The sequence below is a fragment of the Microtus ochrogaster genome, unplaced genomic scaffold (assembly GCF_000317375.1).
Source record: "Microtus ochrogaster isolate Prairie Vole_2 unplaced genomic scaffold, MicOch1.0 UNK28, whole genome shotgun sequence".
Taxonomy (NCBI): Eukaryota; Metazoa; Chordata; class Mammalia; order Rodentia; family Cricetidae; genus Microtus; species Microtus ochrogaster.
In genome coordinates this window covers 4,441,318-4,466,642 of record NW_004949126.1, presented here as the reverse complement: position 1 = coordinate 4,466,642, position 25,325 = coordinate 4,441,318, and the positions used below count along the sequence as shown (strand labels likewise).

The window sequence follows — 25,325 nt, the reverse complement described above, 5'->3', positions numbered from 1 at the left end:
CTTAGGCATTCAAACTCGCCCCCACCCAAACACACACACACACACACACACACACACACACACACACACAATGCTGAGGTAGATCAAATAACTTTTAGCTAAATTGTTATCTTAGAAACTGAAAAACGTGTTCATCCAAGGAGAGGACACTGAAACCCATCTCCCAGGTTTAGAAGTCTGTAGCTGTGCATCATTAAGTTTCCTCTGTATTTTTAGTTTTTGTCATCTTCATAGTTACTATTTTAGTCATACTTTCATTATTTTGATTTTTAAAAAGTAAACCCCACCCTTAGGAACAGTATTGTGTCACTTTTGAAGTTAGTAGGGTGTCTGAAAATGGAACCTAGATTTTTAGGTCTTATTTTTATCTCAAGTTCATGAGAAGCATTCTTATGGTTTATGTTTATTTCCTTCTCTCATTCTTTGTCATTATGATTGGAAGCTCTTTCAGTTTGACTTCTCACAGTTATTAGCATAATAATCTGTTTCAGGATTGTCTTGGGGATCATCACAAAGAAGAACATTTTAGAGCATCTCGAGCAACTAAAGCATCACGTGGAGCCCTTGGTGATTAGCTGTCAGCTCTCCTCACTAGACCCTTAAGTCAGGAGGCATGAAACTTGTGAACTGGCAGTTCTCCCACCCACCATGCACCAGTCCCGGGGCTCTCGCAGACGTCTGCGAGCTCCCTTAGATAGACTGGCTAAAGTCCGTTCTTAGGAAGTAAGCAGCAGCTCACAGTCTCAAAATTAGGTAAACTTTAAGAACTTCAGAAAGTCTGGTGGTTGAATGAGGAGACATTATTGGACATGCTTAAATGTGAAAAGTCTCTCTACCTTAGTGGATTCACCGGTCTCTGAAGACTCCTGACTGGTTAAAATAATGCCTGTCCTGTCACGCCCCAACCTCTTTTATGCTTCCTAATCTGGTAGTTATGTGGTAAATCTAAGCTCTTTTGTGACTTTAACTGAGCTTAACAAGTAGAAATGCTGACCATTTAATTTTTAGTGGGCACACTAACCAAGCACATTGTGAATGTATCTGCGATCATAGCATTAGTTCCCTTTCTGCCACCCCTTGCATATGTCAGTTAGAATGTGTGTCCTGCCATTTCGTTAGTGGATTGTTCATAGGTCATGTATGTGCCCCTTTTGTATGTTTCTAGACTCTCATAAGTAGCTTTTGTGTTAGTGGGCTTTATATCTTAGTGGTGTCATTGATTACAGATAAATTTTGATTGATGCATAACCAGTTGTCTGGCTTTAACAATTAATGCCTCAAATTATTTTGGCCTGCAATTTTCATACCTAAATGAACCTGTCCCCATTTGTTTAAGTACACAACTGAGTATGTATTCCTGTTGTATGCTAATATTTCACAAGTGTTTCATGCATCCTTTTTTAAAACTACTAACCTCAGTACAGTAGCTACTCATTCATTCTGCTTTCTGCTTTCCCTGTAATCATCGTTTAGGATTGCCTCTTGATTTTCACCTACTTTTTAATGTAAGCATTAACACCCAAGACTTTCATAAAAGCACTGTATTTTCTTTGGGGGGAGCACAAAATTGTAAAACAGAACATAAGTATGCTTTCAGAAACCCGGGTTGTGCTGTAGGTTTATTCTTGCCTTCTGAAGTTTGGGAGGTGAAGCTTTGCGCTGACTGTTGCTTTTATATTTCATCTCAATTGTATGTGCTTTCATGAATATTCTGCATACAACTGGGTAATCTGAAAATTATTTCTAAAGATTTTTGGTTCTACAAAATGTTTAGGTTTTAAGTTGTTTTCTAATGGGAATGTGTTCCTTTTTCAAACTGGATCAGTATTATTTCCTGTTCATATTTCTTCCCAGTTTTTGTTCCATTTTTGTCTGCATACTTCAGTCAAAATAGCTCTATTGCAGTGAGTCTTGTCCTCAGCCCTAGTGGGAAGGACTGTACACTTGAGTGAGCACAGTACTTTTTATGTCAGAGGACGGTTGCTGAGTAATTTCATGTCTTTACCAGTAAAACACTCTTTAAAATGCACAATCAGGCCGCTTGCTTGGCTTTCTGTTCCTGTCAACAAAAAGAATTGATCTATAGATTTAGCTCCTGTTTCCTTTTCCATTTTAGTTTAATAGATCTTTTCTGTTTATCCTTTTCAGGCGCCTCCTTGGCATTATAACAAAAAAAGATATCCTCCGTCATATGGCCCAGACGGCAAACCAAGACCCCGCTTCAATAATGTTCAACTGAGTTCTGTAGATGAGGAGAGAGAGGAGACAGAAGAGGAAGTTCGTTTGTTGAATAGCACAATTCTTTAATATGAGGGACTCGTCCAATTTTTTCTTCTTAAAAAAGAAAAAGAAAGAAAGGAAATACAAGCCGAGCTTTTGCAACCTGGTTTGCAAATAATGCTGGGAGACTGGAGGGATTGTTCGGGGAGGGAGGAGGAGCAGGAGTGAGGTACTTCCCTAACTGACTGGAGCAGTAGTCATCTCGTGCTGTTCTGCACTGGCTGCATTCATTGAGGCTATGCAGTGCGAGTGCAGGCCTGAGCCTTCATGGAGCCTTCACTGGAGTCTTCAAGCCTCTGGCTGTCCTTCAGCACCACTGAGACTCTCAGTCCCTGTTTCTGGAGGGATCACTTTGAATTGAGCCATCTATTAAGACTGCAAGGTCTTGCCCTTTTATATCAGAACTGTTGTGTTTAACTCATGAAATGTATAGTTAAGCATTACCTTTCTACATTCCAAAAGAGCTTCTCTCTCCTCCCATCCCCTCTCTCCCCTTTTCTGATCTGTAACAAAACCTCTTTAAATTGGTGTGTCCTTTTGAAGCAGTCCTTTCTCATATTGAGACGTACTGTGATTTGACTGAGGTTTCATCACAAGAAGGGAATGTTTCTTGTGCCATTAACCATGTAGTTTGTACCATCACTAAAGGCTTGGAAACGTGCACACACCACTGCTGGCCAGCAGGTAAAATCTTGAGATGTGAATGGAATCCCCCAGCTTGTGTGATGTGTGGTTCAGAATCAGAAACAAAGAAACTTGACTCTAATCAGTTTTATTTTTTCCTCTCAGACTTTATGGATAATGTGAACTAGTCGTCTGCAGATTTTCTATTTCTGAAAGGACTACTATGACATAAAAGTGCTGTTCAGCATCACTGAACACAGGCTGCTGCTGTGACAGCAAAGAGAAGGAAGGAGTCTGTTCAGCTGTACCTGGAATTAATTGCATGTTAAACACTGGAACTTTTTTCTTCAAATTAGATTATTGTTTTATTTCAGGATGTTTCACTGCTGACACTGGAGATGAAATGTAACTCATAACTTGCACTAAATGTATATTTCTTTTCTTAAAAATTTACCATTCTTATTTATATTTTTATGGATTAAAATTTATAAAATACAGATCAGTTAATATTGCACTTAAATAATTTTACCTTTTTAATGTGATTTTTTTAATAGACTAATTCTGACTTACAAATATGGAGGTATGAACAAAGATTACAATGGGCGCAAGGGTTTAAGAAGATGAGGTCACTTCTGTGACCCAGAGTGCACACGATACCTTCTGAGTTCTCACTGCCATCTTCTGGTTATGCCCTCTGACCTGTCCATCCTGACTCACAAACTAGAAAGTTGAAAATGCCATTAATTACTATCTGGAGATTAAAACCAAATCCCTGTAAAAGAAAAAAAAGCAAACAAAAATGAGAACAATAAAATCATAATCTGAGTATACCCTTTGAATCATTGAGTAGGTCACGACCTTCCATGAAGTGTTCAGTGATGATTTGTTTGGATAGCCGCAGTGCACGCTTTTGTAGGATTAGTTATAAGGTACTTCAGAGTATTTGGAATTGTCATTGGAAATGCCTGTTTTAATCATGGTCTTAACTCGCTGCTGGCAAAGACAGTTCACTCACTAGACTGGCCCAAATATCTGAGTTTGCATTTTTGGAAGGCAAATGCATTTGTGCAGACAGACATTTTCTGAAACAACTGGCAATGAGCCATTTTTACTATCTGTGAGATCACATTAGCTCTGTATGATCTTGATGACTTAAAAGATCAGGAAGCCATATTAGGATGACCCCAGGTTTAACAAACTTAGGGCTTTTCAGCTGTGGTCTCTGCCAATATTCTCTGCCAATATTTTTGTCTTCTGTTGGCAGATTTCAAGATTTTTTATAGCCCCTTCATTGTTCTTTGGCTAAACAGAGTAAGCTCATTAATAGTAATAGTCTATTTGTGGTGTGCAAGGCCCTGCAGGGGTACAGACTCCTTAGCATCCCTTTCTGGGTTCCAAGTCTTCAAAGGAGAAGCCAGTTTCTTGGAGCATCACATAGTGAAACTGATCATTATTGTATTTTCCCATTTCCTTTTCAGATTCTGCTCCCATGACCCATCTTGTTTCAGAGAGTAACATTTCACGGTACATATTAAAGCATTCATTTTCTTCTTCGTTACATTTCTCTATTTCTGATGTGTCTTACTGCTGAAAACATGAAAAGTACTGTGTTTTTAATGCATTCAGAGGTTTGGGTTTTTGCTTTTTTCTTTACAGTATTACCATCTGTTCTATTTTTCTTCTTCATACATTGTTTGGTTGATTTTCAACCAAATAAGATAGTGGAGACCGTGAACTACATGTGCCTAGCTAATTGGCAAACTGATTGACCAATATTGAGTACAGCGCCTTATTTGAGTACCCTTTTAAAGAAGGTATGATGAAAATGGGCAAGGGTGTCAGCATCTCTTATTAATAATTGCTTTTGGTTTTGGTTCCTGAAGAATGCTTAGTTGTTAATCTGTGATGTTGCCTAGAGCTGTATTTATCTGTTTTTATTTATACTAGTGTAGTAAAGCTGCATATCATTACAGTAAAAATGATTACTGTGATGAGTTAATAAGAAAATCTATTAAAATCTCTACTTCAATGTGTGGTTTGGCCTTTAATTGCATCTGTACCAGCAGCCCTCCCCTGCACAGCGCACTATGCAGTCAGTCAGTGTAAGCCAGCGTGGCTGGCACATGCAGCTTCAAAAGAATGGTGCTTGCAATGTTTCTGTCAGGTTACAACTGTTTCCTCTCTTGCGTTTTGAGCAAGGAGCCAGAAGAGGAGGAGAATGCTGGATTGAGAATGTATATCCACTTTTCTAGCAACAGGCTAGGGCCCCCAAGTGTCAGCTCAGAAGATTCTAGTTCAGTTCAATTTCAAAATGTTTGATTTTTAGAAGAAAAATTATACTGTCTGAACAGAGAGAACAAATGACTTATGCGTAAAAACAATCACCTTAGAAGAACTCTAGCAGATGCACTTGCCAACAGCAGTAAGAGACACAGGAGTGAGATTCCAGCCTTCTAATACCGAGCAGTTAGTGATGAGGAGAGTGCCAAAGGGCCAGGATAGATCTTGGTATTTCTCCACTTAGTAGTACACGGAACTTAAGTGATGCTCTGAAAATGGTAGGATTCTAGAGATGGTGGAGGTGAACAGGACTTACTAATGGATTGCTGAGAAGGGTAAGAGTCAGAGCTCAAGGATGAGCATCTCTTAGGTCTGATGACACTGGCATAGACTGGGAATGGCCTCCTACTGGGGCTCAGAGATGAAGTTGTATTTATTTTGTGAATATGTAAATGAGGGCACGAGAATACCACAGCATGCATTTGTAGGTCAGAGGACAACCTTCAGGTCTCTCCTGCCATCATGTGGGATCCAGAGATCTAACTCAAGCCATAAGGCCCACTGGAACAGCCTAATACTAGGGTGTTTGTTTTGTTTTCCTTAAAGACTTATTTCGAACCTTTACTTATGCTGTGGGTATGTGCAGTTACCCAGGGGGCCAGGGGTTAGATCATGTGGAGCTGGAGTTACAGGTAGTTGTGGTGCACCTAATGTGGGTGCTGAGAACTGAACTTTGCTCCTCTGTCCAGAGCAGTACATGGCTTGCTCTCCCACTGAGCCATCTCTCCAGCCCCTTATTTCATGTGTGTACATGGCACATGAGTGCAGATGCTTTGGGAACTCGTTATAGGTAGTTGTGAGCCACCAGATGTGAGTAGTGGGAACTGAACTCGTCTTTCAGAACAGATGCAAGTGCTCTTAGCTGCTGAGCACTCTCTAGCCAAGACATTTAATACCTTTTAGGATTACGAGTGAGGATTTCAGCTAGGAACTAATATATTCTTGAGATTCAAGTTAAAGAGAAAGATTCACCTTGAGCTAAACGGGGGGTATATTCCAGAAACAGGATGAAATCACATGGATTTGGGCTGGAGAAATGGCTCAGTGGTTTAAGAGCATTGCCTGCTCTTCCAAAGGTCCTGAGTTCAGTTCCCAGCAACCACATGTTGGCTCACAACCATCTGTAATGAGGTCTGGTGCCCTCTTCTAACCTACAGATATACACACAGACAGAATATTGTATACATAATAGATAAATAAATAAATAAATATTTAAAAAAAAAAAGAAATCACATGGATTTAAGTTTGGACAGAGAAGAGGCAGAAGAATCAGTGATGAAAGGAGAGCAAAAGAAAACTGCCAAAGAGGTGGGAGGGGGTGCCATTGAAACAGGTGACAATGCTCTTGTACACTGTAAAGATCTGTCACTCGTATTGGTTTAATAAAACACTAATTGGCCAATAGCCAGGCAGTATATATAGTATAGGCAGGACGACTAGACTAGGAGAATTCTGGGAAGAGGAAAGGCAGAGTTGCAGTCATCAGCCAGAGGCAGAGGAAACAAGATGAGAATGCCTGAGAAAAAGTACTAAGCCATGTAGCTAAACATAGGTAAGGATTATGAGTTAAGTTGTATGAGCTAGTTAGTAATAAGCCTGAGCAGTAGGTCAAACAGTTTATAATTAATATAAGCATCTGTGTCTTTATTTGGAACTGAATAGCTGTGGAACCGGAAATGACAGGAACTTCTGTCTGCAAGCAAAACAAATGAAGGGGTTTCAAGGTGCCCTCAGTAGCCAGCTATTTACTGATAGGTGAAGCCAGGGCTGAAAGTTGGCCCGTGTGAGCATACTGGTGACCTGCCTGTTTTATGGAATGGTGGCATGTAATAGTAGAATGGGTCTGTTAGGAGAGGGTTGTGATTCTTCTGTAATGTTTCCAGAAAAAGAGTCTGTTACAAATGACTTTAAGATGCAGGACATAGCTTTTCCCATTGGCAACAGCAATGTTTGAAGACAGTAGTTTGAGATCAGATCTTAATGTGTAGGGTATTAGAGCTTATGCTAATTATGAGAATGAGAGGAAATGACCTGAACTGGGAGGATGGGATCTTGGACACAAAAGTCAGACATAAATGTAAAAGGCAAAATATACTGTGCATTTGAGTTAAGTTCTAAGTGTTGTGACTATAATGTCACACTTTTTCTGTGACATTGAAGCTGAAGGAGATATTGAAGCATGAGCACAGATGAGAAAGGACCCATGGGCATCCAAAATAGCCATTGGAGGTTAAAATAACCTCAAGAAGGCATGGTAGCATTTTTTCCCTCTAGCATCTTGGTAGAACTCAGGTGAAATGTATACTGGTCTAGGGTACTAGCACAAATACAACATAGTTGAGGCATGGTGATGCCGACTGAACCTAGACTGAGTGGAGATTATACTCAGGTTGAAAAAAAAAAGGTGCTCGAGGAAGATGACTGGAAGTTGGGGGTAGTATTTAGGTAGTACAGACACTGGAAACTGTGAGGTTTCATTGTTGGTACTGACCAGTTCCAAGTTTGTCAAACCCTAGTTTAGGAAACGGAACAAAGGTCTGTACATTGGATCAATAAAAGAATTATGGTGTAGACTGGAGATGATGCTGTTAAGACAGTAAGGTCAGTTTGAGCTGAGAGGATTATAAAGGTAAAGTATTTCCCACTTAGCATTCCATTTCCTTGAACATAACTCAAATACTTGAAAAGTCAACCTAGAATTCCATTATTGGTCCCCAAGAAGAAAATGGATTTAAGTTGGCTCACAATCCTGATTGGGTTGCAGTGATTCATAAATATGCTCAGGCACTTCAAATGTGTTTCATTCAGATTCTAGGTAAGTTCATTTAGCATTGAATTCAAATGGATTATACCTTTAGTGAAGGAAGAAGTCAGGAAAGGTTTGTTATTCTGTAATGGAATGAAGCATTTACCAGGTGAAAGAAAGATTAGTTATCTCGTTGCCTTCATTACTGTATCCACAAACATCCAAATTATAATTGCCATCAACATAATTCCGTTCAGTAGGGTTAAGAGCTCAATAGGACCTCACACATTTTAGACAGAGTGCTCCATGGCTGAGTTCATCTTCAGTTCCACACGGCCATGTCTTTTATTTAGTCCCTATCTTGGCTCATAGACTGGCGTGGCTTCTCCAAAATCAGTTCCATGTTGGTTTTGTGTGACATCAATGAAAAGTTGTCTCTCCCATTCCATCTGTTCTTGATAAATCTTGTTGGGATTCATATTGGGCCGAGAGCATACAACAAGTCTTACAAACTATATTTTTAAGACTTGCATCATTAAAAGCAATATTTTTAGTTTTAATTAGTCTGATATTTCTAGTTAACAGAAGGTTATTTGAATTTGGATAAGCACTAGTTCACAAACATTGATACTGGGTACAGCACTGAAAAAATGTACCTTAGAAACTAAAGAATTTCAGAAAGTTAAGGAGTGCCATTTATTAGCATGTGAAAGAAAAAACATCAGAAGAACTGTATTATGAAAGTTTTTAATAAATGTTTCCATTATTTCTGTATTCCTTAAAAACAAAGTCCCATCTGACAGTCCCACCCTAAAACTCTGCGTGGATAGCGACTCTCATCCTGCAAGCTGATCTATGTTCTCTGTACTTCTGCTTGCCAGATGGTCTTCAATAACTTTTGCAAACAGGTCCCTCTTCAACAGATTATACGCAAGAGGTAAAAGCTGGCCAGCAACTTTGTGAAAATACTGAAAAGCAAACAAGCACACAAAAAACATAGTATCAAGCAGAGAAAACTGACAAGTATAGCTGACAATATATTGAAAAGCCCTTGTACAACAAAGCCCACTTCCAAAATCAGTCAACTGGGGACATGGAACAGGCACCCAATAGTCTGTCCAAAGGCAACTGGCTCACCCCCATCCCCCCTGAAAAAAAAAAAGGCAATCTTGAAGGAAATTCAGACCCATTATAAGTTTCCCATGGTCCATTCAGTTTTACTAACCTTTTTGTCCCAAACTCCCATCAAATGCTTTCTTAATGCTTTTTCTTAAGATACAAAGCTCTGCTTTTTTCTTTTATAGACCCTATGCAAAATATAGGGTTTAAATCACTCTGCTTTATTATTTTTAAAAATAAGTATGCGCAAGTGTTTTGCCTATGTGTATACTATATATCTGACAGGTGTCCAAGGAAGGCACAAGGGGGAGTCAAATCCTCTGGAACTGGAATTGCAGACAGTTGTGAACTGCCATGCAGATGCTGGTAATCGAACCCAGGTCTTCCGGAAGAACAGTGGTGCTCTTCCACTGACTCATCTCTCTAGCCCCTTACCTTTATTCTCAGACTCATTCTCTACCATTCTCTTCCCTGCTAAGAGTTCAGTCTCAGGAACCCAACATTATATTCTTTTGCTGATAAACAGTAATCATTTACTTAAGCACTTACGCTATACCTCGTGTGATTCTCACAAGCATCAAGTTTGCTTTTACTTACATCACATCTTAATGGTATTTATGGTTTGGTCCTTTGTGGCAATTGCAACTGTATCATTCTGCATGCTTAACACTTTGGATATTTTCTACTGCTAACAACCAACCACAGACAGAAAAAGACCTAAGCTTTTACAACAAGTAAAAGTAGATCAGTGTTTCAGAATCTACCCCATAACTCAATCAAAGTGGAGAAGAGGGAAGCACTAGGCTGTGAACAAGCCCTCCAGATGCCTGCTACACGTTGAAGTAAGAGCTGCTGGCTTAGTCTTGCTCTTCAGCATGGTCTGTAAATAGTGGCATTCCTGTCTCACAGGAATGTCAGTGCCATAAGGGCCTCATCTCTGACCTACTGAAACAATCTGCATTCTGAACAGCAGCTATTGGTGGCTAGAAGCATTCAGTTTGTGAATGGATTGAAGACACTGGAATGAGACCGCCTTTGTGAGCCTGAAGATGCTCTACCAAAAGACTTACCAAAGCACATGAGAAGACAATTTTACAGGTAGGAAAAGAGATAAAAAGGTACTAAGAAAACTGCCCATCTGTACACAGCTGGGGATGATTATTTAAAACAGTAACTAAGTCTTATGGGCCTTTTGACTCTGAGGCACCTACATTTAAAGTAGCTGATATGTTAATTTTCTTAAGGATCAAATAATGATAGACTACTAGTTCTAATATTTTAATTAAAATATTTGAAAATAGTATTGTAAGACAGACACAGTAGTAGATAACCACCCCCAGACAAAAGCAGAACCAAAGGAACGGTGTGTCTACCTCCCCACAAGCCTCACAAAAGATGGCACACCCCTGGAATATTGATATGTAAGCTGAGTTTAATGTGAACTTAAAGAAACAATTATGCTTATTCATTTACCAGAATATAAGATTTCAAACAGTTTAAGAACTTTTCCTTTAAAATTACTTCAGAAGTTCACTTTGAAGTACAAGCTGGATCCATATCTTGCCAGCACTGGAACTTGAGAATGTTAAGTGCAAACCTGAATGGGTGTACACGGAGTAATGGGGAACATGGAGTAACGGGGAACACGGAGTAACGGGGAACACGGAGTAACGGGGAACACGGAGTAACGAGGAACATGGAGTAACGGGGAAAGGCAGACTTTTTACTCACATGAGAGCCATAGCAGAAGAGGTCCATTCCTAATTCAAGCCCCATGCCATAATCACATTCATCATTAGCAAACTGCACAAAAGTCATCATTTCCTGAATGGGAGCAAACGCTTTCAGTCTCTCCTCATCACTTGCAGCCTCAACAATTGCCTTGCAAATTCTTTTAAGGTCAGCTGAAAGAAATCAATGATGTAAAGATACCACATACAAAATCACAGCCATCTTTAATGATATTTTCCTTATGTCTTCTATTGATGTCTACTATTACTCAACTGATAACATCTTAGGAATCTGACAAGCTGCAGTTCAGAATGTCAGTCATAACATTTCTGATTCAAGCAGAAGACTGGACACGGGGCTCAGAACTTCCCACAGGGACTGATTAATCCTGGCTTCAGGGGCTAGGGACCAGTGTGAGAGAAATAGAGGATGGCTGCATATATAATCCACATTTTTATAATAAGCACATTTAAAAAGAGAGGGCTGGTGATAGGGCTCAGTGGGTTAGAGGCGCTTGTACACAGGCCTGGCCACTTGAGTTGATTACCAGATCCCATGAGGAGGCATGAGAACCAACTCCTGGGAGTTAGTTGTCCTATGACTCCATTTCACCCCAGGGTATGTGTTGAAGACCCTGCTTCTCTCTCCCCCTCTTACTCTCTCACATATATGCAGACTTAAACTCAAACTAAAAACAGATGAAACTAAAGATATCTAACCCTAATATAGCACTAATATAACCCTAATACAGCACTACTTCAACATAAAAATCAATCTAAAAATGTTTAATACTGATTCAACTTATAAATTTGAACAAAATCTTTATGAAATTTGAAATTTAAAGTATGCCATTTGTCAGTGGCACTACCACATGTGAAGTGTTCAGGAGCCACTGACTGGACACCTCAGCCAGTCACCCCACCACCCCGTGAATTCCTAGAGGGAGAGTAAAACAGCAAATAGGATTAAATATAAATTGTCACCCAACACATCCCAACTCACTGGCTGAATATAGCACATAAAAACTCAGAACCGTCATTCAAAGTCTAGTAATGTAAGACGCATTTATAGTTCTGAGGAACAAGTGGCTATGTGAATAAGGCAGGAATATTTGCTTCTTCCTTGAGAGGTACTAACTTGGATTCTCTTTACATTTTATGCCACAGAAACAGGAAGAAAATGCTAACGGGGCGCTCACAGTAGAGACAGAACAATAGCTAACTGGTTCAACAGACTAATAGGTTTTGTGTGATCACCTAAGTACTTCTGCCCGACTATATGAGTAGTATCAGCTATAAGAAAGCTGAATGTCCACAAAAAACCAGTGCTTTATGATTCAACTTACTCTTCAATCGTCACTATGTCTAAAACAAGTTAGAAAAAATAACCTCAGCAATGGGTTTAAAGTTCCTTGAATGTTAAAAGTAATTACCTTGCATGATAATTACATGTGGCATCATACTAAGTACTTTATATCCTTTCACATCCACTGCCTAATTTGCAGATGAAAAAGACAAGGCTTAAGTTCAAGGTCAAGCTATGAATGCAGTTTTAATTCATCTACCTGAAACCTGAGTTTGCTCTTAACAACTATCTATTTCCCAACACAAGGGAAAGTTTTCTCCATGTGTACAAACATACATACACATTTACACATCAAACACATTACCGTCTGTTTCAGGGAGCTCTCTATAGCCAACGTCATTTTTATCTACAGGAACAACCAAGCCTGCACCATGAAAGGTCTTTGTCACAACCTAAATCCAAGGGGGAAAAAATAAGACCAAGAAAACAGAAAAGAACAGAAGACCCTCCATCCCGCCCCCATGTCAACAGACACATAAACCCTGGGCATTCTCACAGCATTCAGTTACATCATCTCGGTAAATCTGGTTCCTGGGGAGAATACATTCTTAAAGACCACAAGTCAAGCATTTGAAGTAATTAAAAAATAAAATTTACAAGTTTGTCTTTGTATGTCAGAAGTTACAGCAGGCCAGTCAGAAGCTAGAGATGGCAGTGAAACTCCACATGGGTCCTAGGACTCAAACCCTCATCCTGTGGAGAGCAGCCACTGTTCTTAACTGCTGAGCCATCCCACCAGCCTCCTGGCTGGAACTCTTGATCGCTCTGCCTCAGCCTCTTGAGTGCAGAGGTTACAAATGTGCACAACATACTCGGCCTTGGTCTTTTCTAGTAAAGTAGCTTCTATATTCCACTTGTTTATGTAGTCTATAGTGAAAAAGTCCACGACAGAAGAAAAATAAAGTCCAAAAATACCCTCTACTTTTAAAGTTTATCCTAAGCCCCTGGCATGTTGAAAGTCCACGTTCCCACCTCCCCTCCCTCCAATTCTTTCTTCATCTTTTGCTAAGCTACATTGAAGGGCAGAATATTCAAAAGAAATTTTCAGACATTGATCATGATTTAGGAAAAAATAAACTATAACATTAAATCTTAATCTTTACACTGGATTAACTTGTGGTTGCATTTCATTCTTAAACGTGAAAACAAAGACTAAAATACTTTAAGGAAAGCAGACTTTCTTCCAACTCTATACAGATTACCTATAGACCAAATACAGTGACTCACATAGACTCTGCCTTCCAAGTACTACAAGCTGATACCTATGTGCCAGCACCGCAATACTGTATAATGCTCTGTTGTACTAAAATACAGTCTATGCTAACCTGTAAGGACAAAGTCACTAACATACTACTGGAGCTAAATTTTTTTAATTTAAATTAAATTAAATTTTTTAAATTTCATAGGAAATTATGAATCAAATGAAGATCTTACAGTAATATTAAAATTTATACATACATTAAAAGGGATCTGAAAGCAACTATCAACATAGAAGAAAATAATAATTTTCTTATAAATTATTTTCCTTGTATTTATGTTATTATCTATTTTTTAATTAAAAACAAATACTGAGGGGCTGGGGAGATGGCTCAGCGGTTAAGAGCATTGCCTGCTCTTCCAAAGGTCTTGAGTTCTATTCCCAGCAACTACATGGTGGCTCACAACCATCTGTAATGAAGTCTGGTGCCCTCTTCTGGCCTGCAGGCATACACATAGACAGAATATTATATACATAATAAATTTAAAAAATTTAAAAAAAACCAAATACTGAATATAAATTTGGGAGGAGTCAAAATAAGCACAACATGAAATTTAAGTTTCATCATTTTTATAGATGTAGGAAAGTTTAGATCTCTGAACTAAATTCTAGCCATTAATGGAAAAAAGCAAGGGTCTTCTCAAAGAACTTGCTGACCATTAAGTTCACAGAAGCTCAGTGTCTAGTCAAGACACCTTAGGAATGCTTGATAGCAAGGCGGGGCTCATTTCCCTTTCTTATAGCAAGAAATTTACCTTGACAGGTAAGAAAACAGTACAAAATGATAAATGTCACTGTAATTCCTCTCAAAATAAACCTATTTCTGTTTTATACGACTCAAGATTTACTAAAACAGCATTTCACTGGTGGCAGTTCAGCCTGCTGCTGAGTCAAGATCAGAGTGAGGCAGGCCCCTCAGTGACTAAGTGCACTGGGAACTGCACAGCACCAGTTCATTCAGAGATGACCAGGATGCTGTCGGCTTAGCATGCTCGGAAAGAACAGCTTCGGAAGACGGCATGAAAGGCTGGAGGAGAATACTGGTCCTCACTCCCCCAGTGGTTAGGAGGAATGCCCATTAAAAAGCAGAATTCTTTTACATATCTATTGACTTAGAGATTTATAACTTATTTATAAATAGATTTATAGCTGCTTTATAAAACCGTTTCTCACTCCCAAGAATCACTTGCTGCTTTATAAAACCCTTTCTTACTCTGCAGACACTAGTAAGTGCTGATAGGGTCAAGGAGGAATCAGGAGAAAATTAACAAATCTTAACCCGTACTGTTTCTAAAAAGTAAGTTGCCTTTGCAGTCTTAGTGACTAAGTATAGAACTACATCCCTAATGTACCTTGCACTAAAACAAGACCTGAGCCATCAGAAAATAAAGCTTAATATTAAGCACAAAGCTGCTTTTATTTACCTTTACACAATGACCGATACAACCAGATTAAAAGACCAGAATGAGGGGCTGGAGAGATGCTTTACCAGTTAAGAGCACTGGCTGCTCTTCTAGAGGACCTGGGTTCAATTCCCAGCACCCACATGATGGCTCACAACTGTCTGTAACTCCAGTTCCTGGAGACCCAACATCCTCTTATAGACGTACATGCAGGCAAGACACCAATGCACATTTAAAAAGAAAAAGAATGATTTATATAACCACAGGATAGGCTCCAGTTATAGGAGTCAGCCTGCACGCCAACCTGAAGGCTGACCTGATCCCTGCTTCAGCACTGTCCAAGAGCCCCTGGGCGATGGCATGTAGCACTCTCTCTGTTTTTGTTTTTAGAGACAGGGTTCTCTGTGTAACAGTCCTAGCTGTCCAGGAACTAGCTCTTGTAAACCAGGCTGGCCTCCATCCGCCTGCCTCTGCCCCTGACCTGGCTGGCCTGTAGCTCTCTTTAAGATAGGGCTAGAGACAGAATGCAGTGTTGACGGGGAGGAGCCCAGAGCAGAGCACAGCAGTGGAGATGGGAAAAACCCTACCTTCTTATCTCTCTGTTTCATCTTCAAGCTTCTCTGTTCCAGCGAGTAGCCTAGTTTTCTGGCTGCTTCTGTGAGTTTTTCATCTATGTTTTTTAAAATGCTAGTTTTCTTTCTATCTGTTACTTCTTTAAGTTTTTTCATCAAAAATAACCTGGAAAAGAAGCAAAAGCAGTGGTTATATTGGTGGTCTCTAGTTAATACATAGGAGTCAAGGAGCTGAGATAAAAAGGTCACGTCCCATATAGTACTTCTGTCCAAAGTCCTCATAGGCTGCAGCAAACAAGGAATAAATACTGCTAATATTAGATGTCTCACATAGCTCCACTGTAAACAAGGTAAAACATCCAAAAGCCAATGCTGAGTTTTAAGTCATACTGCTGGAAATAAAGACATGGCATACAGAACCAGGTGGTGGCGGCGTATGCCTTTAATCCCACCCCTGGGGAGGCAGACACAGGCAAATCTCTGTGAGTTTGAGGCAAGCCTGGTCTACAAAGCAAGTTCCAGGAAAGCCGCAGCCACACAGAGAAACCCTGTCTTGACGGCATACTGCCTTGGAGAGAGAGAGCTGGCTCAAGAGGAAAACATAAAAAAAGGATTTTTTGTGGCAGCAGACCCTTGGAATAAACTGACTTCTAGCTGCTACCTATATTAGGAATTTGGAATTTACAGCAGTCCTTTAGATCATGTCATTTTCATTCCTCTTTACATACCAGGAACAGATACAGCGGTAGTTTTATAGAAAGAAAGACAAACATTACTCTTGCTGTTTGAGTACATATTATTTCCTATATGCATTTAGACAAGAAAAAAATAGAGCCATTCCGGTCCATTATTTGCCCTCTTCTCAACAAGTCATGGCATTTATAATATGCAGATGTTTTATATTTACCTTTTATTGCTAGATTGTTATTTCTATAATTTGTTTTTATAAACAATTAAAAATAAATCATGTTTATAGACATAAAATTCCTTTTTATAGCTATTAATAGCAAATTTGATGACATTAATGTGTACTTGGTACAGTATATGTAGGTGTTAACTACTAGCTAAGAAATCTTGGGATATGGATGTGTTCAGGTGTTTTTTCAAATTGATTTCCATAAAGGTTTTACCAATCAATACTTCTATCGGTAAAGTTCTTAGCCCCTGACAATCACGGGTCATAGTCACCGCTTAACCTTATTGACACTGCTTCCTTCATTCTTTAGCTAGCGAGCCTTGCACAAGAGACAGACAAACAAGACACTTAGAACTTGAGTTTTTCAAACTACGATCGGTAAGACTAATACAAATTAAGTTAGATATTTGGGGAGTTACATATTTAGCTCTGTGGTATAGCATCTGCCTAACAAGTGTAATGCCCTGAGTTTGCTACCCAGCACTAGCACTGGAAATTTAAAAAGATGTATTTATATGCTGTGGTGTTTTTAGGGTGATTTATGGAGAATCTACTAGGGAAGAGTACCATGCAAAAGACACAGCCCTGTATCGTGGGGCTTACAGGCTAGTATAAGTGACAGTAAACAACTACAATTTCTAAAAAAGACAATGCCAATTTAAGTTGATCAGTAAATTTTTTTTTTTTTTTTTTTTGGTTTTTCGAGACAGGGTTTCTCTGTGGTTTTCAAGCCTGTCCTGGAACTAGCTCTGTAGACCAGGCTGGTCTCGAACTCACAGAGATCCGCCTGCCTCTGCCTCCCAAGTGCTGGGATTAAAGGCGTGCGCCACCATCGCCCGGCTGATCACTAAATCTTAAAGGTTTAGAAGAATGTTATCAGAGCCGAGGATATAGCCCAAGTAATAGGCACTTGCCTGTGATGCTCACGGCCCTGGGTTCAGTCCCTAGTACTCAAAAACAAAACAATATTAAAAAAAAAAAAAAACCAACCCCAGGAGTCTACACCAATTACAAATGCCAAACAAATCTTACATAAAACTCAACAGTCTCAGAAGAGAAAGAACAAAATGTGGCTGTCCCTCAGGTACACCAGTATGTATACAGCATAGAACAGTGGTCATTTTGGGTGGACTCGGTTTGAATTCTTTGATAATAAGTTATACTATCAAATAACAGAAATAAAGCCTTTTGGAGTCACACAAAATAGTCTATTTCATGTGATAAAGATTACCTTGTTGATTACAACATAAATTGCACAGCTATTAACAAATGACTTCAAATCATGTATGTGGCCAGTACCAATTGGTTCATTCAGCTGGATTCTGACCCCTTCCTACATGAAAAATTGGTGCATTTCCCATGCTATTATTTTTAGCTGATTCCACGTGGGACCTGGCTTTTCCCAAGCAGAAGCAACTCTTGCAACTCTGAAAGGCAAAGGGAATGGGATGTAGCAGCCATGCTGCGGCATTCCACTTTGTAGAAGCTGTAGAGAAAGCTGATAGATCTGGAACAGCTTAGATAAGATGTCAGGACCTCATCCTTAGCTTTATGAGGTTGAGTGACAGAGGGAAGGCCAGTGATGCTTCTGGCATGACTGCAGATCAATGATAGGTCCCTCAAACTACTTGAGAGAGCAGTTCATTTCCTGGCTTCTTGATAACAGCAGAGACAAACACCATTGATGATACAGTAGTCACACAACTGTTATCCAGGGAGGCTTGGCTTGTTCTAGTTACTCTTCCAAGGATTTCATAAATACTTTACTCTTAAAAATTGTTTAGTTTAAACTGTATTGCAGTCGGTTCTTATAATGAAGTCTTAATGGCATTGTTTATAATGTCTAATCAAAAATCCTAATTTTTCTGATTTCTATGGAAAAATCAGAAATGATTAAGCACTACTTACACACTTTTGCAATGTAGGGGATAAAACCCAGAAGTTTTGACATGCTAAGAACATGCTCTGCCACATGTTCAGAGCTCAGTCCAGAATAACGCAGTATGTCCATTAAAGAAGCAGTCATATAAATTTTTAATGAAAAGCAGCGAACTGTGTTGTCTTGTTTCAGAAGTCACAGAAGTAAGCCCGAGAAATCTGTAGCATCGGAGTCAATGTAATGTGGTACGTGCAACAAAGAAAAGAGAATTAAGATGAAATGGTTTCTTACTTGATGGCAGCAAACACATTGTCTCCATTTTGAATAATTACACAATTTTTCTTTGCCTCATTTGTACCAACACATACAGGAAGTTCATCAGGAGAATCCCTGTTTTAACAAAAGACAATACACATTTAGCTGCCATAATTTATAATGCCAATAAGCAGAAAATAAAGTCTATAGACAAAATATACCTGTAAAAAGCAGAATAAACTTACTAGGTTTAAGCTCTAGTATCTCCAGACTGTCTATGAAAAATCCTATATATCAGAACATAGTTTTTAGTACCTAATTATTTTTCCTCAAATATAAAAAACAGTAAAGAGAGTCTGTCAACAGAGTATTTCAGACAATTGATGGTCACTTTCATTATAGAATTTATTAAGAAAAAACAGCAAGAAGTGGAGTAAAAGCCAAAAAGAAACAGGAAAGATTATAAAGAACTGAAGAATCATATTCCTGTAGAGAGCCAACCCTTTTATTTTAAAATTAAAAAAGCCAGTAGAAAGAGGTTAAGATTCTTGGCTAAGTTCTAGCAGCCGATTAGTTTCACAGCCAAGAACAAAATCCCTCTGACAGCATTCCCAGCCTCGCGAGTGTTCTGTTCAGTACTTCTCTCTAGTCACACCTCATCTTTCCTTCTGTTACTTCACTTTAACTATACACCACAGTACTCCTGCTACAAGTGGGCAAGGTATTTCTCACATTACCCTGTCTTCTAACATTTTACATATCTGCAGGCATTCCCTTAATTCTAACAATATTCCTATCAAATATATGCTGTTATTATCCCTGTTATTTCAAGAGAGGAAATTGAGTCACAGAAAGGCCACAGTCACCACTGACTGGCATAGTGTCATCACGATAATACATGGCAGGACCAATCTTTGAGTCCGTTGTTTATATGATCTTATTTGAGCTCCAAAGAAGCTCTTCTGATCACAAAGGACAGAACTTTATATTCAAAGAGAAAAAGAAATCAGGGAAGTTTAAGGTAAAGAATTCACCACCCTAGGTAGGCTAAAGAGTTGAAGGGTAGCCAGAACAATAGATAAAGCCTGAAGCCATCAATAAGAAGAAAATGCATCCTCCTTCGGGGGATGTCAGTGATGGTCTGTAAGACTCATTTATAGCAGAGTAACTGTATTTTAGAGAGAGAAGATCCTTTACCTGAAATACCCCATGTGGTACTGAGTTTTATTATCTCCAATAATAATGGTCTGGAACTCAGGAGGGTCATAGTAAAACCTCCAGTGAAGATTCCAGTTCAAGCCTGTGGATTTTGTCTTCATTTTATGTTTCCCAGCAAGGATATCATAAGGACCCACTAACCGAAGTCCAAGGCTTGTAGCAAGTGCATCTATAAGGAAAATAAGTTTACTCAGGTGACACTTTCTAGAGGCAAATAGGAAATAATGCCTTTCATCACTGACTTTCTTTCTTTCTTGCTTTTCTTTTTGTTTTGAGACAGTTTTTCTATAGCTCTAGCTCTTATGAAACTCACCATGTAGACCAGGCTAGCTTCAAACTCAGATGTCTACCTGCCCCTGCTTCCTGATTCTAAAGAATTCTTAACCAAGTTGTTTTTAAAGAATGCTTTTAAAGTCTGTAGAAGTGTTTTTACCCAACAGAAGAATCAGTTTTAACAGAAATGTGGCACTAAATTTAGGATTTCCCTGTAAGTTTACTACTGAATTAGCTTAACACTGCTCACATTTCCTGTGGCTTTTGTAGTCCAAGCCAAACTGCTCTGCATTCCTTCAGGCAGAAGAGCCGCACACTTACCTTGCCTCACTGCTGTCTACTGTTACAAATACACAGATCAAGGAGGAGACAACAGAGAGCAAGGATAGAAAAAAACGTTTTTCCTTTCCTTCTCTTCAGCTGTCACTCCAGGTTCTTTTGACTTTCAGATAATCTGAACCACAACGCTCAACGATTCCACTGCTTTTTCACAGAACACAGGGGCAGAGTAAGAAAGAGAACCACAATGCCATGAAGCCTACAGATCTGCAGCCCTTCTAGGATGGGTACAATCAAGCACTGAGCCATCTCTCTCTGTGTAAATGTCCTTGAAGGAAACTTAGTTTACCTAGTCCACGAGACAAGTTAGCAGAGGTAAAGTGACAATATATGAACTGCTACTTTTCCTTTAGCTTCCATGAAGGACTGTCCTAAAACTGCTTGCCTTTGCCAAGAGGTGACAGCAGCATTCTGGTTTGGATAGGACATTAAAGCAAAAAGGCCCATGTGCTGAAAGTATGGCCCAGCTAGTGACATCACGGAGCAGTAACAGGCCAGTAGGAGGTAAGGTCTAGCTGGAGGAAGCTGGTGGATGACTTGAAGTTCATCCTGTTCTGTGACTCCTGCTCTTTGCTTGCTGTCTGCCATGAGCTAAGAACTTGCCTGACACATCCTTCTGGCATAACCTATCACAGGCACCAAAACAATGGAGCAAACTAACCAGGATCAGAAACTTTTAAAACCAGGATGCAAAATAACCTGTCTCCTACAGGGCTGTTTCCCCAGGTCACAGCCATGAAAACTGACTAACATTGAGTATTAACTCATTTCTTTGAAGACAGCTCTCTCATTAAAAACAACTTTGGGAATGGTCCTTTGTCTTCTCTTTTTTGATATGGTCTCAGCGTGTAGCTGGCCTGAAACTGTGATACTCTCAGCCAGTGTCCTAACTGCAAGACTGTAACGGACAACATCGGCATAGCTGGCTGAAACACCCTTTCTCTACGATCGTGTCTGTCTTTCCTCCAGTTCCCTATCATCTTTTCCAGTCAGGGGCAGAAAGACGCTGGAGGAACTCACCAGCTGGCTTTTCAGGATCAAGTTCTTCACAGAACTTCCAGAAATGATAGAAATCTTCAGGCAGGGAAAGTTTATAAAGATTTTCTACTTCTTTCCGAAGGTCACTGGAGACATCCGCTTCACAGGATTTACTTTTCTTCACTTCAACTGTCTTTTCACACTGAAAATTGACACATGGAGCTTCAGTTCTCCAAAAGTAAGCTCAAAAACTCTCCTTGAAAAAAAACAATTATTGCCTGTTCTGTGTAAGTCTGGCTTGGAGTATGTGGCTACCTGTACAGGCTGGAAGAGGGCATTGGATTCCCTGAAGCTGGAGTTATATGAGGCTGAGAGCTGCCCAACCTATTAGGAACTGAACCTGGGTCCTCTGCAAGACCGCTGCACACTCTTAACTGCTGAGCCATCTTTCTAGCTCCATTTAATATATGTTTAAAAAACCGAAAGGAAAAAAAAAAATCAATGACAAAAGCATATGCTAACAATATTTATGAGTAAAATCCTAGGGATTCCTTTGTACAAAGTAGAAATAGTTTGCATGGTGATCAAGGAATACAAACACACAGCATGTCTTTAAATACACTTCTTTGTGACAGCAGAAACACAAGAAACTAAAAAAAATCTTTAAAAATTGTCAAAAAGGCAGAATGTCATCACTCCATAATCAACACTCAAGAGGACTGCCTGGGTAAAGTCAACATGGAAAACACAGTGAAATCATATTAAAAAAACAAGTAGAAAACATACAATGGCACATGTGTATGAAGAAGCCAGGATGAAACCAATTACTTTGATATTCTAACCTAAAACATTAGTCAAAGGAAAAAGAAACCTGTTTCTTCAGGAAGTCCAACCAGTTGCTCCTAGCCTATTTACCACAACCATTACTAACCTCCCATTTAAAACCAGAGGCCTTCCTTTTAACACTCCAAACAAAAGGAGAGGGCAGGTATAGTAGAGTTAATGAGAACGAAAAAAAAAAAAACGAACAAAAAGAGAGGGCAGGCATGGTAGAGTTAATGAGAATAAACTCTGAGCTAAAACCACTTATTTCAGAAAAGGCTTTGTAATGCCAAGACCTGCTACTCCTTGTACCCTCCAGCACCATGCAATAGAAGTCTACTAGGTTAAAGGATGCTATTAGAAAGTGACCACTTCTACCAAGGTAGCACGCTCATTTCAGGTTATCTGTCTTGGTTCTCTAAGCACAGTCTGCTTCTTTCCAGGAACCTATATCCTTCAGAGTATATTATTTCCATCACATTCCCCCTTTCAGCCCAGACTTGTGGTTCTGAACAAAGGGGTAAGTGCACATTTAACCCCAGCTGGGCTAGTGGTATCTAGTGGCACAGAGCCTGGGGTGATGGTATTGACTGTAGCAGGGGAGCTAGAGTTGAAAATTTTCACCTAGGTGTTTCTGATAAGTCCATTTTCTCAGAAGTCCAGGTTTATTAATCAGTACCAAAGTCTACATAATGTATTTCCAAACCAAATGGCATGTAAGACTTGTTCACGATGGCACTGTCCTTCGGGGTTGAAATGCCAACTGGCAGGACAATGGAGAGTCATGGGGCTTTCAAACAACAGAGGACACTAAATACATGAAAGGGAAGTACAGTGAAACACCGTGGCTCAATATGACTATCTGAAAGGATTAGATGTGACATTGTTGGAGGAAGTGTGTCACTGGGGGTGGGCTTTGAAGTTTCAAAAAGCCATTCCAAGCCTAGAGTCTTCCTGCTGCCTGTGGATCCTGAACTCTCAGCTCCTTCTCCAGCACCATATTTGTCTGCATGCCACTATGCTTCCAGCCATCGTGATAACGGACTAAACCTCTCAACCTGGAAGCAAGCCCCAATTAAATGTTTCCTTTTACAAGAGTTGTTATGGTCATGGTGTGTCTTTACACCGACTAAGACAAGATGTACCATAATAGCCTTTTTAGGAATCAGTGAACTCTAAAAGAAGGCAAGGGTGACAGGGACAGTGACTAGAAGCAGCGGGAAAAGTTTAGACAGAAAGGATAAGGCATCTATGTTGGTAGATGCAGAGCTGTGGTAGCATTTTATTTTTTTATATTAAAAGTTTTATTATTTAAATTTTTCATACAATATATTTTGGATTGGAGGAGAAGTCCATTCCCTATTGAGCCATTGCATTAAACCTTGTTTAAGACAGGGTCTACCGTAGCCCAGGCTGGCCTTGAACTTACAGTGTAGCTGAGGATGACAATGGACTTTTGATCCCACTGCCTCTGCCTGAGAAGTGCAGGGATTACAAATGTGTGCCAATGCTCTGGCTTTTGGGTTGAGACCTGACTTAATTTCCAGCTGTCACCTGGGCAAGTTATTTAACCTCTGTGCTTTGTACTCTCATCTAAAGACACGGTAATACCGGTTATCGCTGTTTGTTCATTTTTAAGATAAAGAATAGCTGTTTCAAAATAAAACAGATCGTCTCTATTTACAGGTAAGCCAATTATTCTGCCAAAGCAGCCCACTGTACCTTAAAAGAGATGTGTCAGCTCTGCTTTACGAATAACCGCATTCCTAGCAAGGAGAATTTGAAACAGCTGCTGTCCTCAGACTACATTTTCAACTTGGTTGTGTGAGAAAACATGACCCAACGTGAAAAATAAATACCTACAAGCACCGTCCCCTGACCCTTAAGCCTGAACCACAGCCTCGCCATACACAGCTTAAAATTCAGTTAGAAGAATTGTTAAACTTTGGTTTTCCTACTTAATCCCTCCTGTTAGCTGCTGAATACTTAGGGAAGGCACGAAATCATGTCAAAGTCCAGACTGGCCATTTGGTCACTCATTTGCACCCCCGCATCACTTACAGTTCTATGTCAAGGGATCTCTTATGTTTTTTTCTCTGCCATCAAGACTTTCAAACCTGAGCTGCCTTAAGAGTCGTCTTGTCGGGCATGGGGTGCACTCTAATCCCAGCACTCGGGAGGCAGAGGCAGGTGGATCTCCTAGAGTTTCAGGTTAGCCTGGTCTACATAATGGGTTCCAGGGTTACAAAACAGATCCTGTCTCAAACAAAAGTCGTCTTTAACAACTCCAGGGCTTGTTAAATCCAGCCGGCACTTTTTCCCTACACACTAGCGTGAACCCCTAGCAAAAAGCCGAGGGTGAAACGTACGCTCGCATGTACCCCGCGGCATTGGCAGCTCCTCCACAATCCGCGGGGCCCACCAGTCCTCCTTTCCATCCGCAGGAGATGGATATGGAGTGAATGGATGGATGAATGGTCGGTCGCCCAGAAACGCCGGCTGGGGCTGGAGAGGAACGACCGCCCTGCGGTCCCCAGGAGAGCAGCCCTCGGGGCTTGCCAGGTGAACACAAAACACCGCCCCGAGCTCCGCCACCGCCCACAGCGGCCCCGCACGTCCCGCCTCGCTTACCTGCGGCCCCGCCCCGCCTGGCCTGCGCTTCCCGCCGCCGCCAACCATCCTGCAGCCGCAGCGCGCCGAGGACCGCGTTCCCGCCACTTCCGAGCGCCAAAGACTGCTTCCGGGTTCAAAAGCCGCCAGTCCGAGCAGCCGCTCTGCGGCGCCAATTTTGAGCTCAGACTCCGCCCCCCGAGGGGGAATGTGGGCGCACAGGCCCCGCCCCCAGGCAGGGTGGGCCACGCCCCCTGAGCGCAGGGGGGACCAGAACCTGACCCCTGTGATGCCTCCGGGGCCCCGCCCACTGCCTAGTACCTAGGCCGGCGGCTCCAGAGACCCCGAGATATGAAATTTGGGTCCCTTGGCGAGGCACAAGCTCCGTCCTCAGGTGCACACTGCTGGCTGTGTGATGCCGCCTCACTCCAGCCTTTTTGTTTTCTTTATTTCTCTTCCTTTCGCGAATTTATCTTTTGCACTCCATCCTTTTCCCTTCTCTATTCCGCTCTTCTTATCTTCAAGAAGTAAATTAGTCTTTTTTTCTTTTCTTTCTTTCTCCATTTCTTTCTTCCCATCTTTTCTCTCTCTGTTCTC

General features: G+C 40.5%; 2 protein-coding genes across 7 annotated transcripts in view; one reads left to right on the top strand and one right to left on the bottom strand.

The window, feature by feature from the left end:
- The window catches only part of Clcn3 (chloride voltage-gated channel 3), an 81,922-nt gene extending 76,985 nt beyond the window's left edge, over nucleotides 1-4,937 (top strand). For 4 of the 5 annotated variants that reach the window (XM_005368102.3, XM_005368100.2, XM_005368101.3 and 1 more), the window contains one exon: nucleotides 2,149-4,937. In XM_005368102.3, the coding sequence (XP_005368159.1) occupies nucleotides 2,149-2,239 (91 nt within the window). In that variant the 3' untranslated portion in view covers nucleotides 2,240-4,937. Of the gene's footprint in view, nucleotides 1-491; nucleotides 568-2,148 lie in introns of all 5 variants that reach the window. The other variant, XM_005368098.3, reaches the window with a different exon arrangement.
- Nucleotides 4,938-8,662: 3,725 nt separating this feature from the next.
- Nucleotides 8,663-24,848, bottom strand: LOC101980492 (histone PARylation factor 1). Of its 2 annotated transcripts, XM_005368097.3 has the most exons (8): nucleotides 24,750-24,848; nucleotides 21,339-21,498; nucleotides 19,686-19,875; nucleotides 18,525-18,623; nucleotides 15,454-15,604; nucleotides 12,510-12,597; nucleotides 10,841-11,013; nucleotides 8,663-8,958 (listed from the first exon to the last, which is right to left on the bottom strand). In XM_005368097.3, the coding sequence occupies exons 1-8, from the start codon at nucleotides 24,795-24,797 to the stop codon at nucleotides 8,827-8,829; spliced, it is 1,041 nt and encodes a 346-aa protein (XP_005368154.1). In that variant the 5' UTR covers nucleotides 24,798-24,848; the 3' UTR covers nucleotides 8,663-8,826. The 2 variants fall into 2 exon arrangements, with proteins under 2 accessions (XP_005368154.1, XP_026645565.1); XM_026789764.1 differs by lacking the exons at nucleotides 19,686-19,875; nucleotides 24,750-24,848 and having other exon boundaries at nucleotides 21,339-21,499.
- Nucleotides 24,849-25,325: the final 477 nt, after the last annotated feature.

Coding starts and splice junctions, on each gene's coding strand:
- LOC101980492 (XM_005368097.3), bottom strand. CDS start 24,797: ATGGTTGGCGGCGGCGGGAAGCGCAGGCCAGGCGGGGCGGGGCCGCAG. Junction 19,876..21,338: donor TGATCCTGAAAAGCCAGCTG/GTGAGTTCCTCC, acceptor TTTTCCTTATAG/ATGCACTTGCTACAAGCCTT. Junction 12,598..15,453: donor TGAAACAGAGAGATAAGAAG/GTAGGGTTTTTC, acceptor CCTTGGATTTAG/GTTGTGACAAAGACCTTTCA.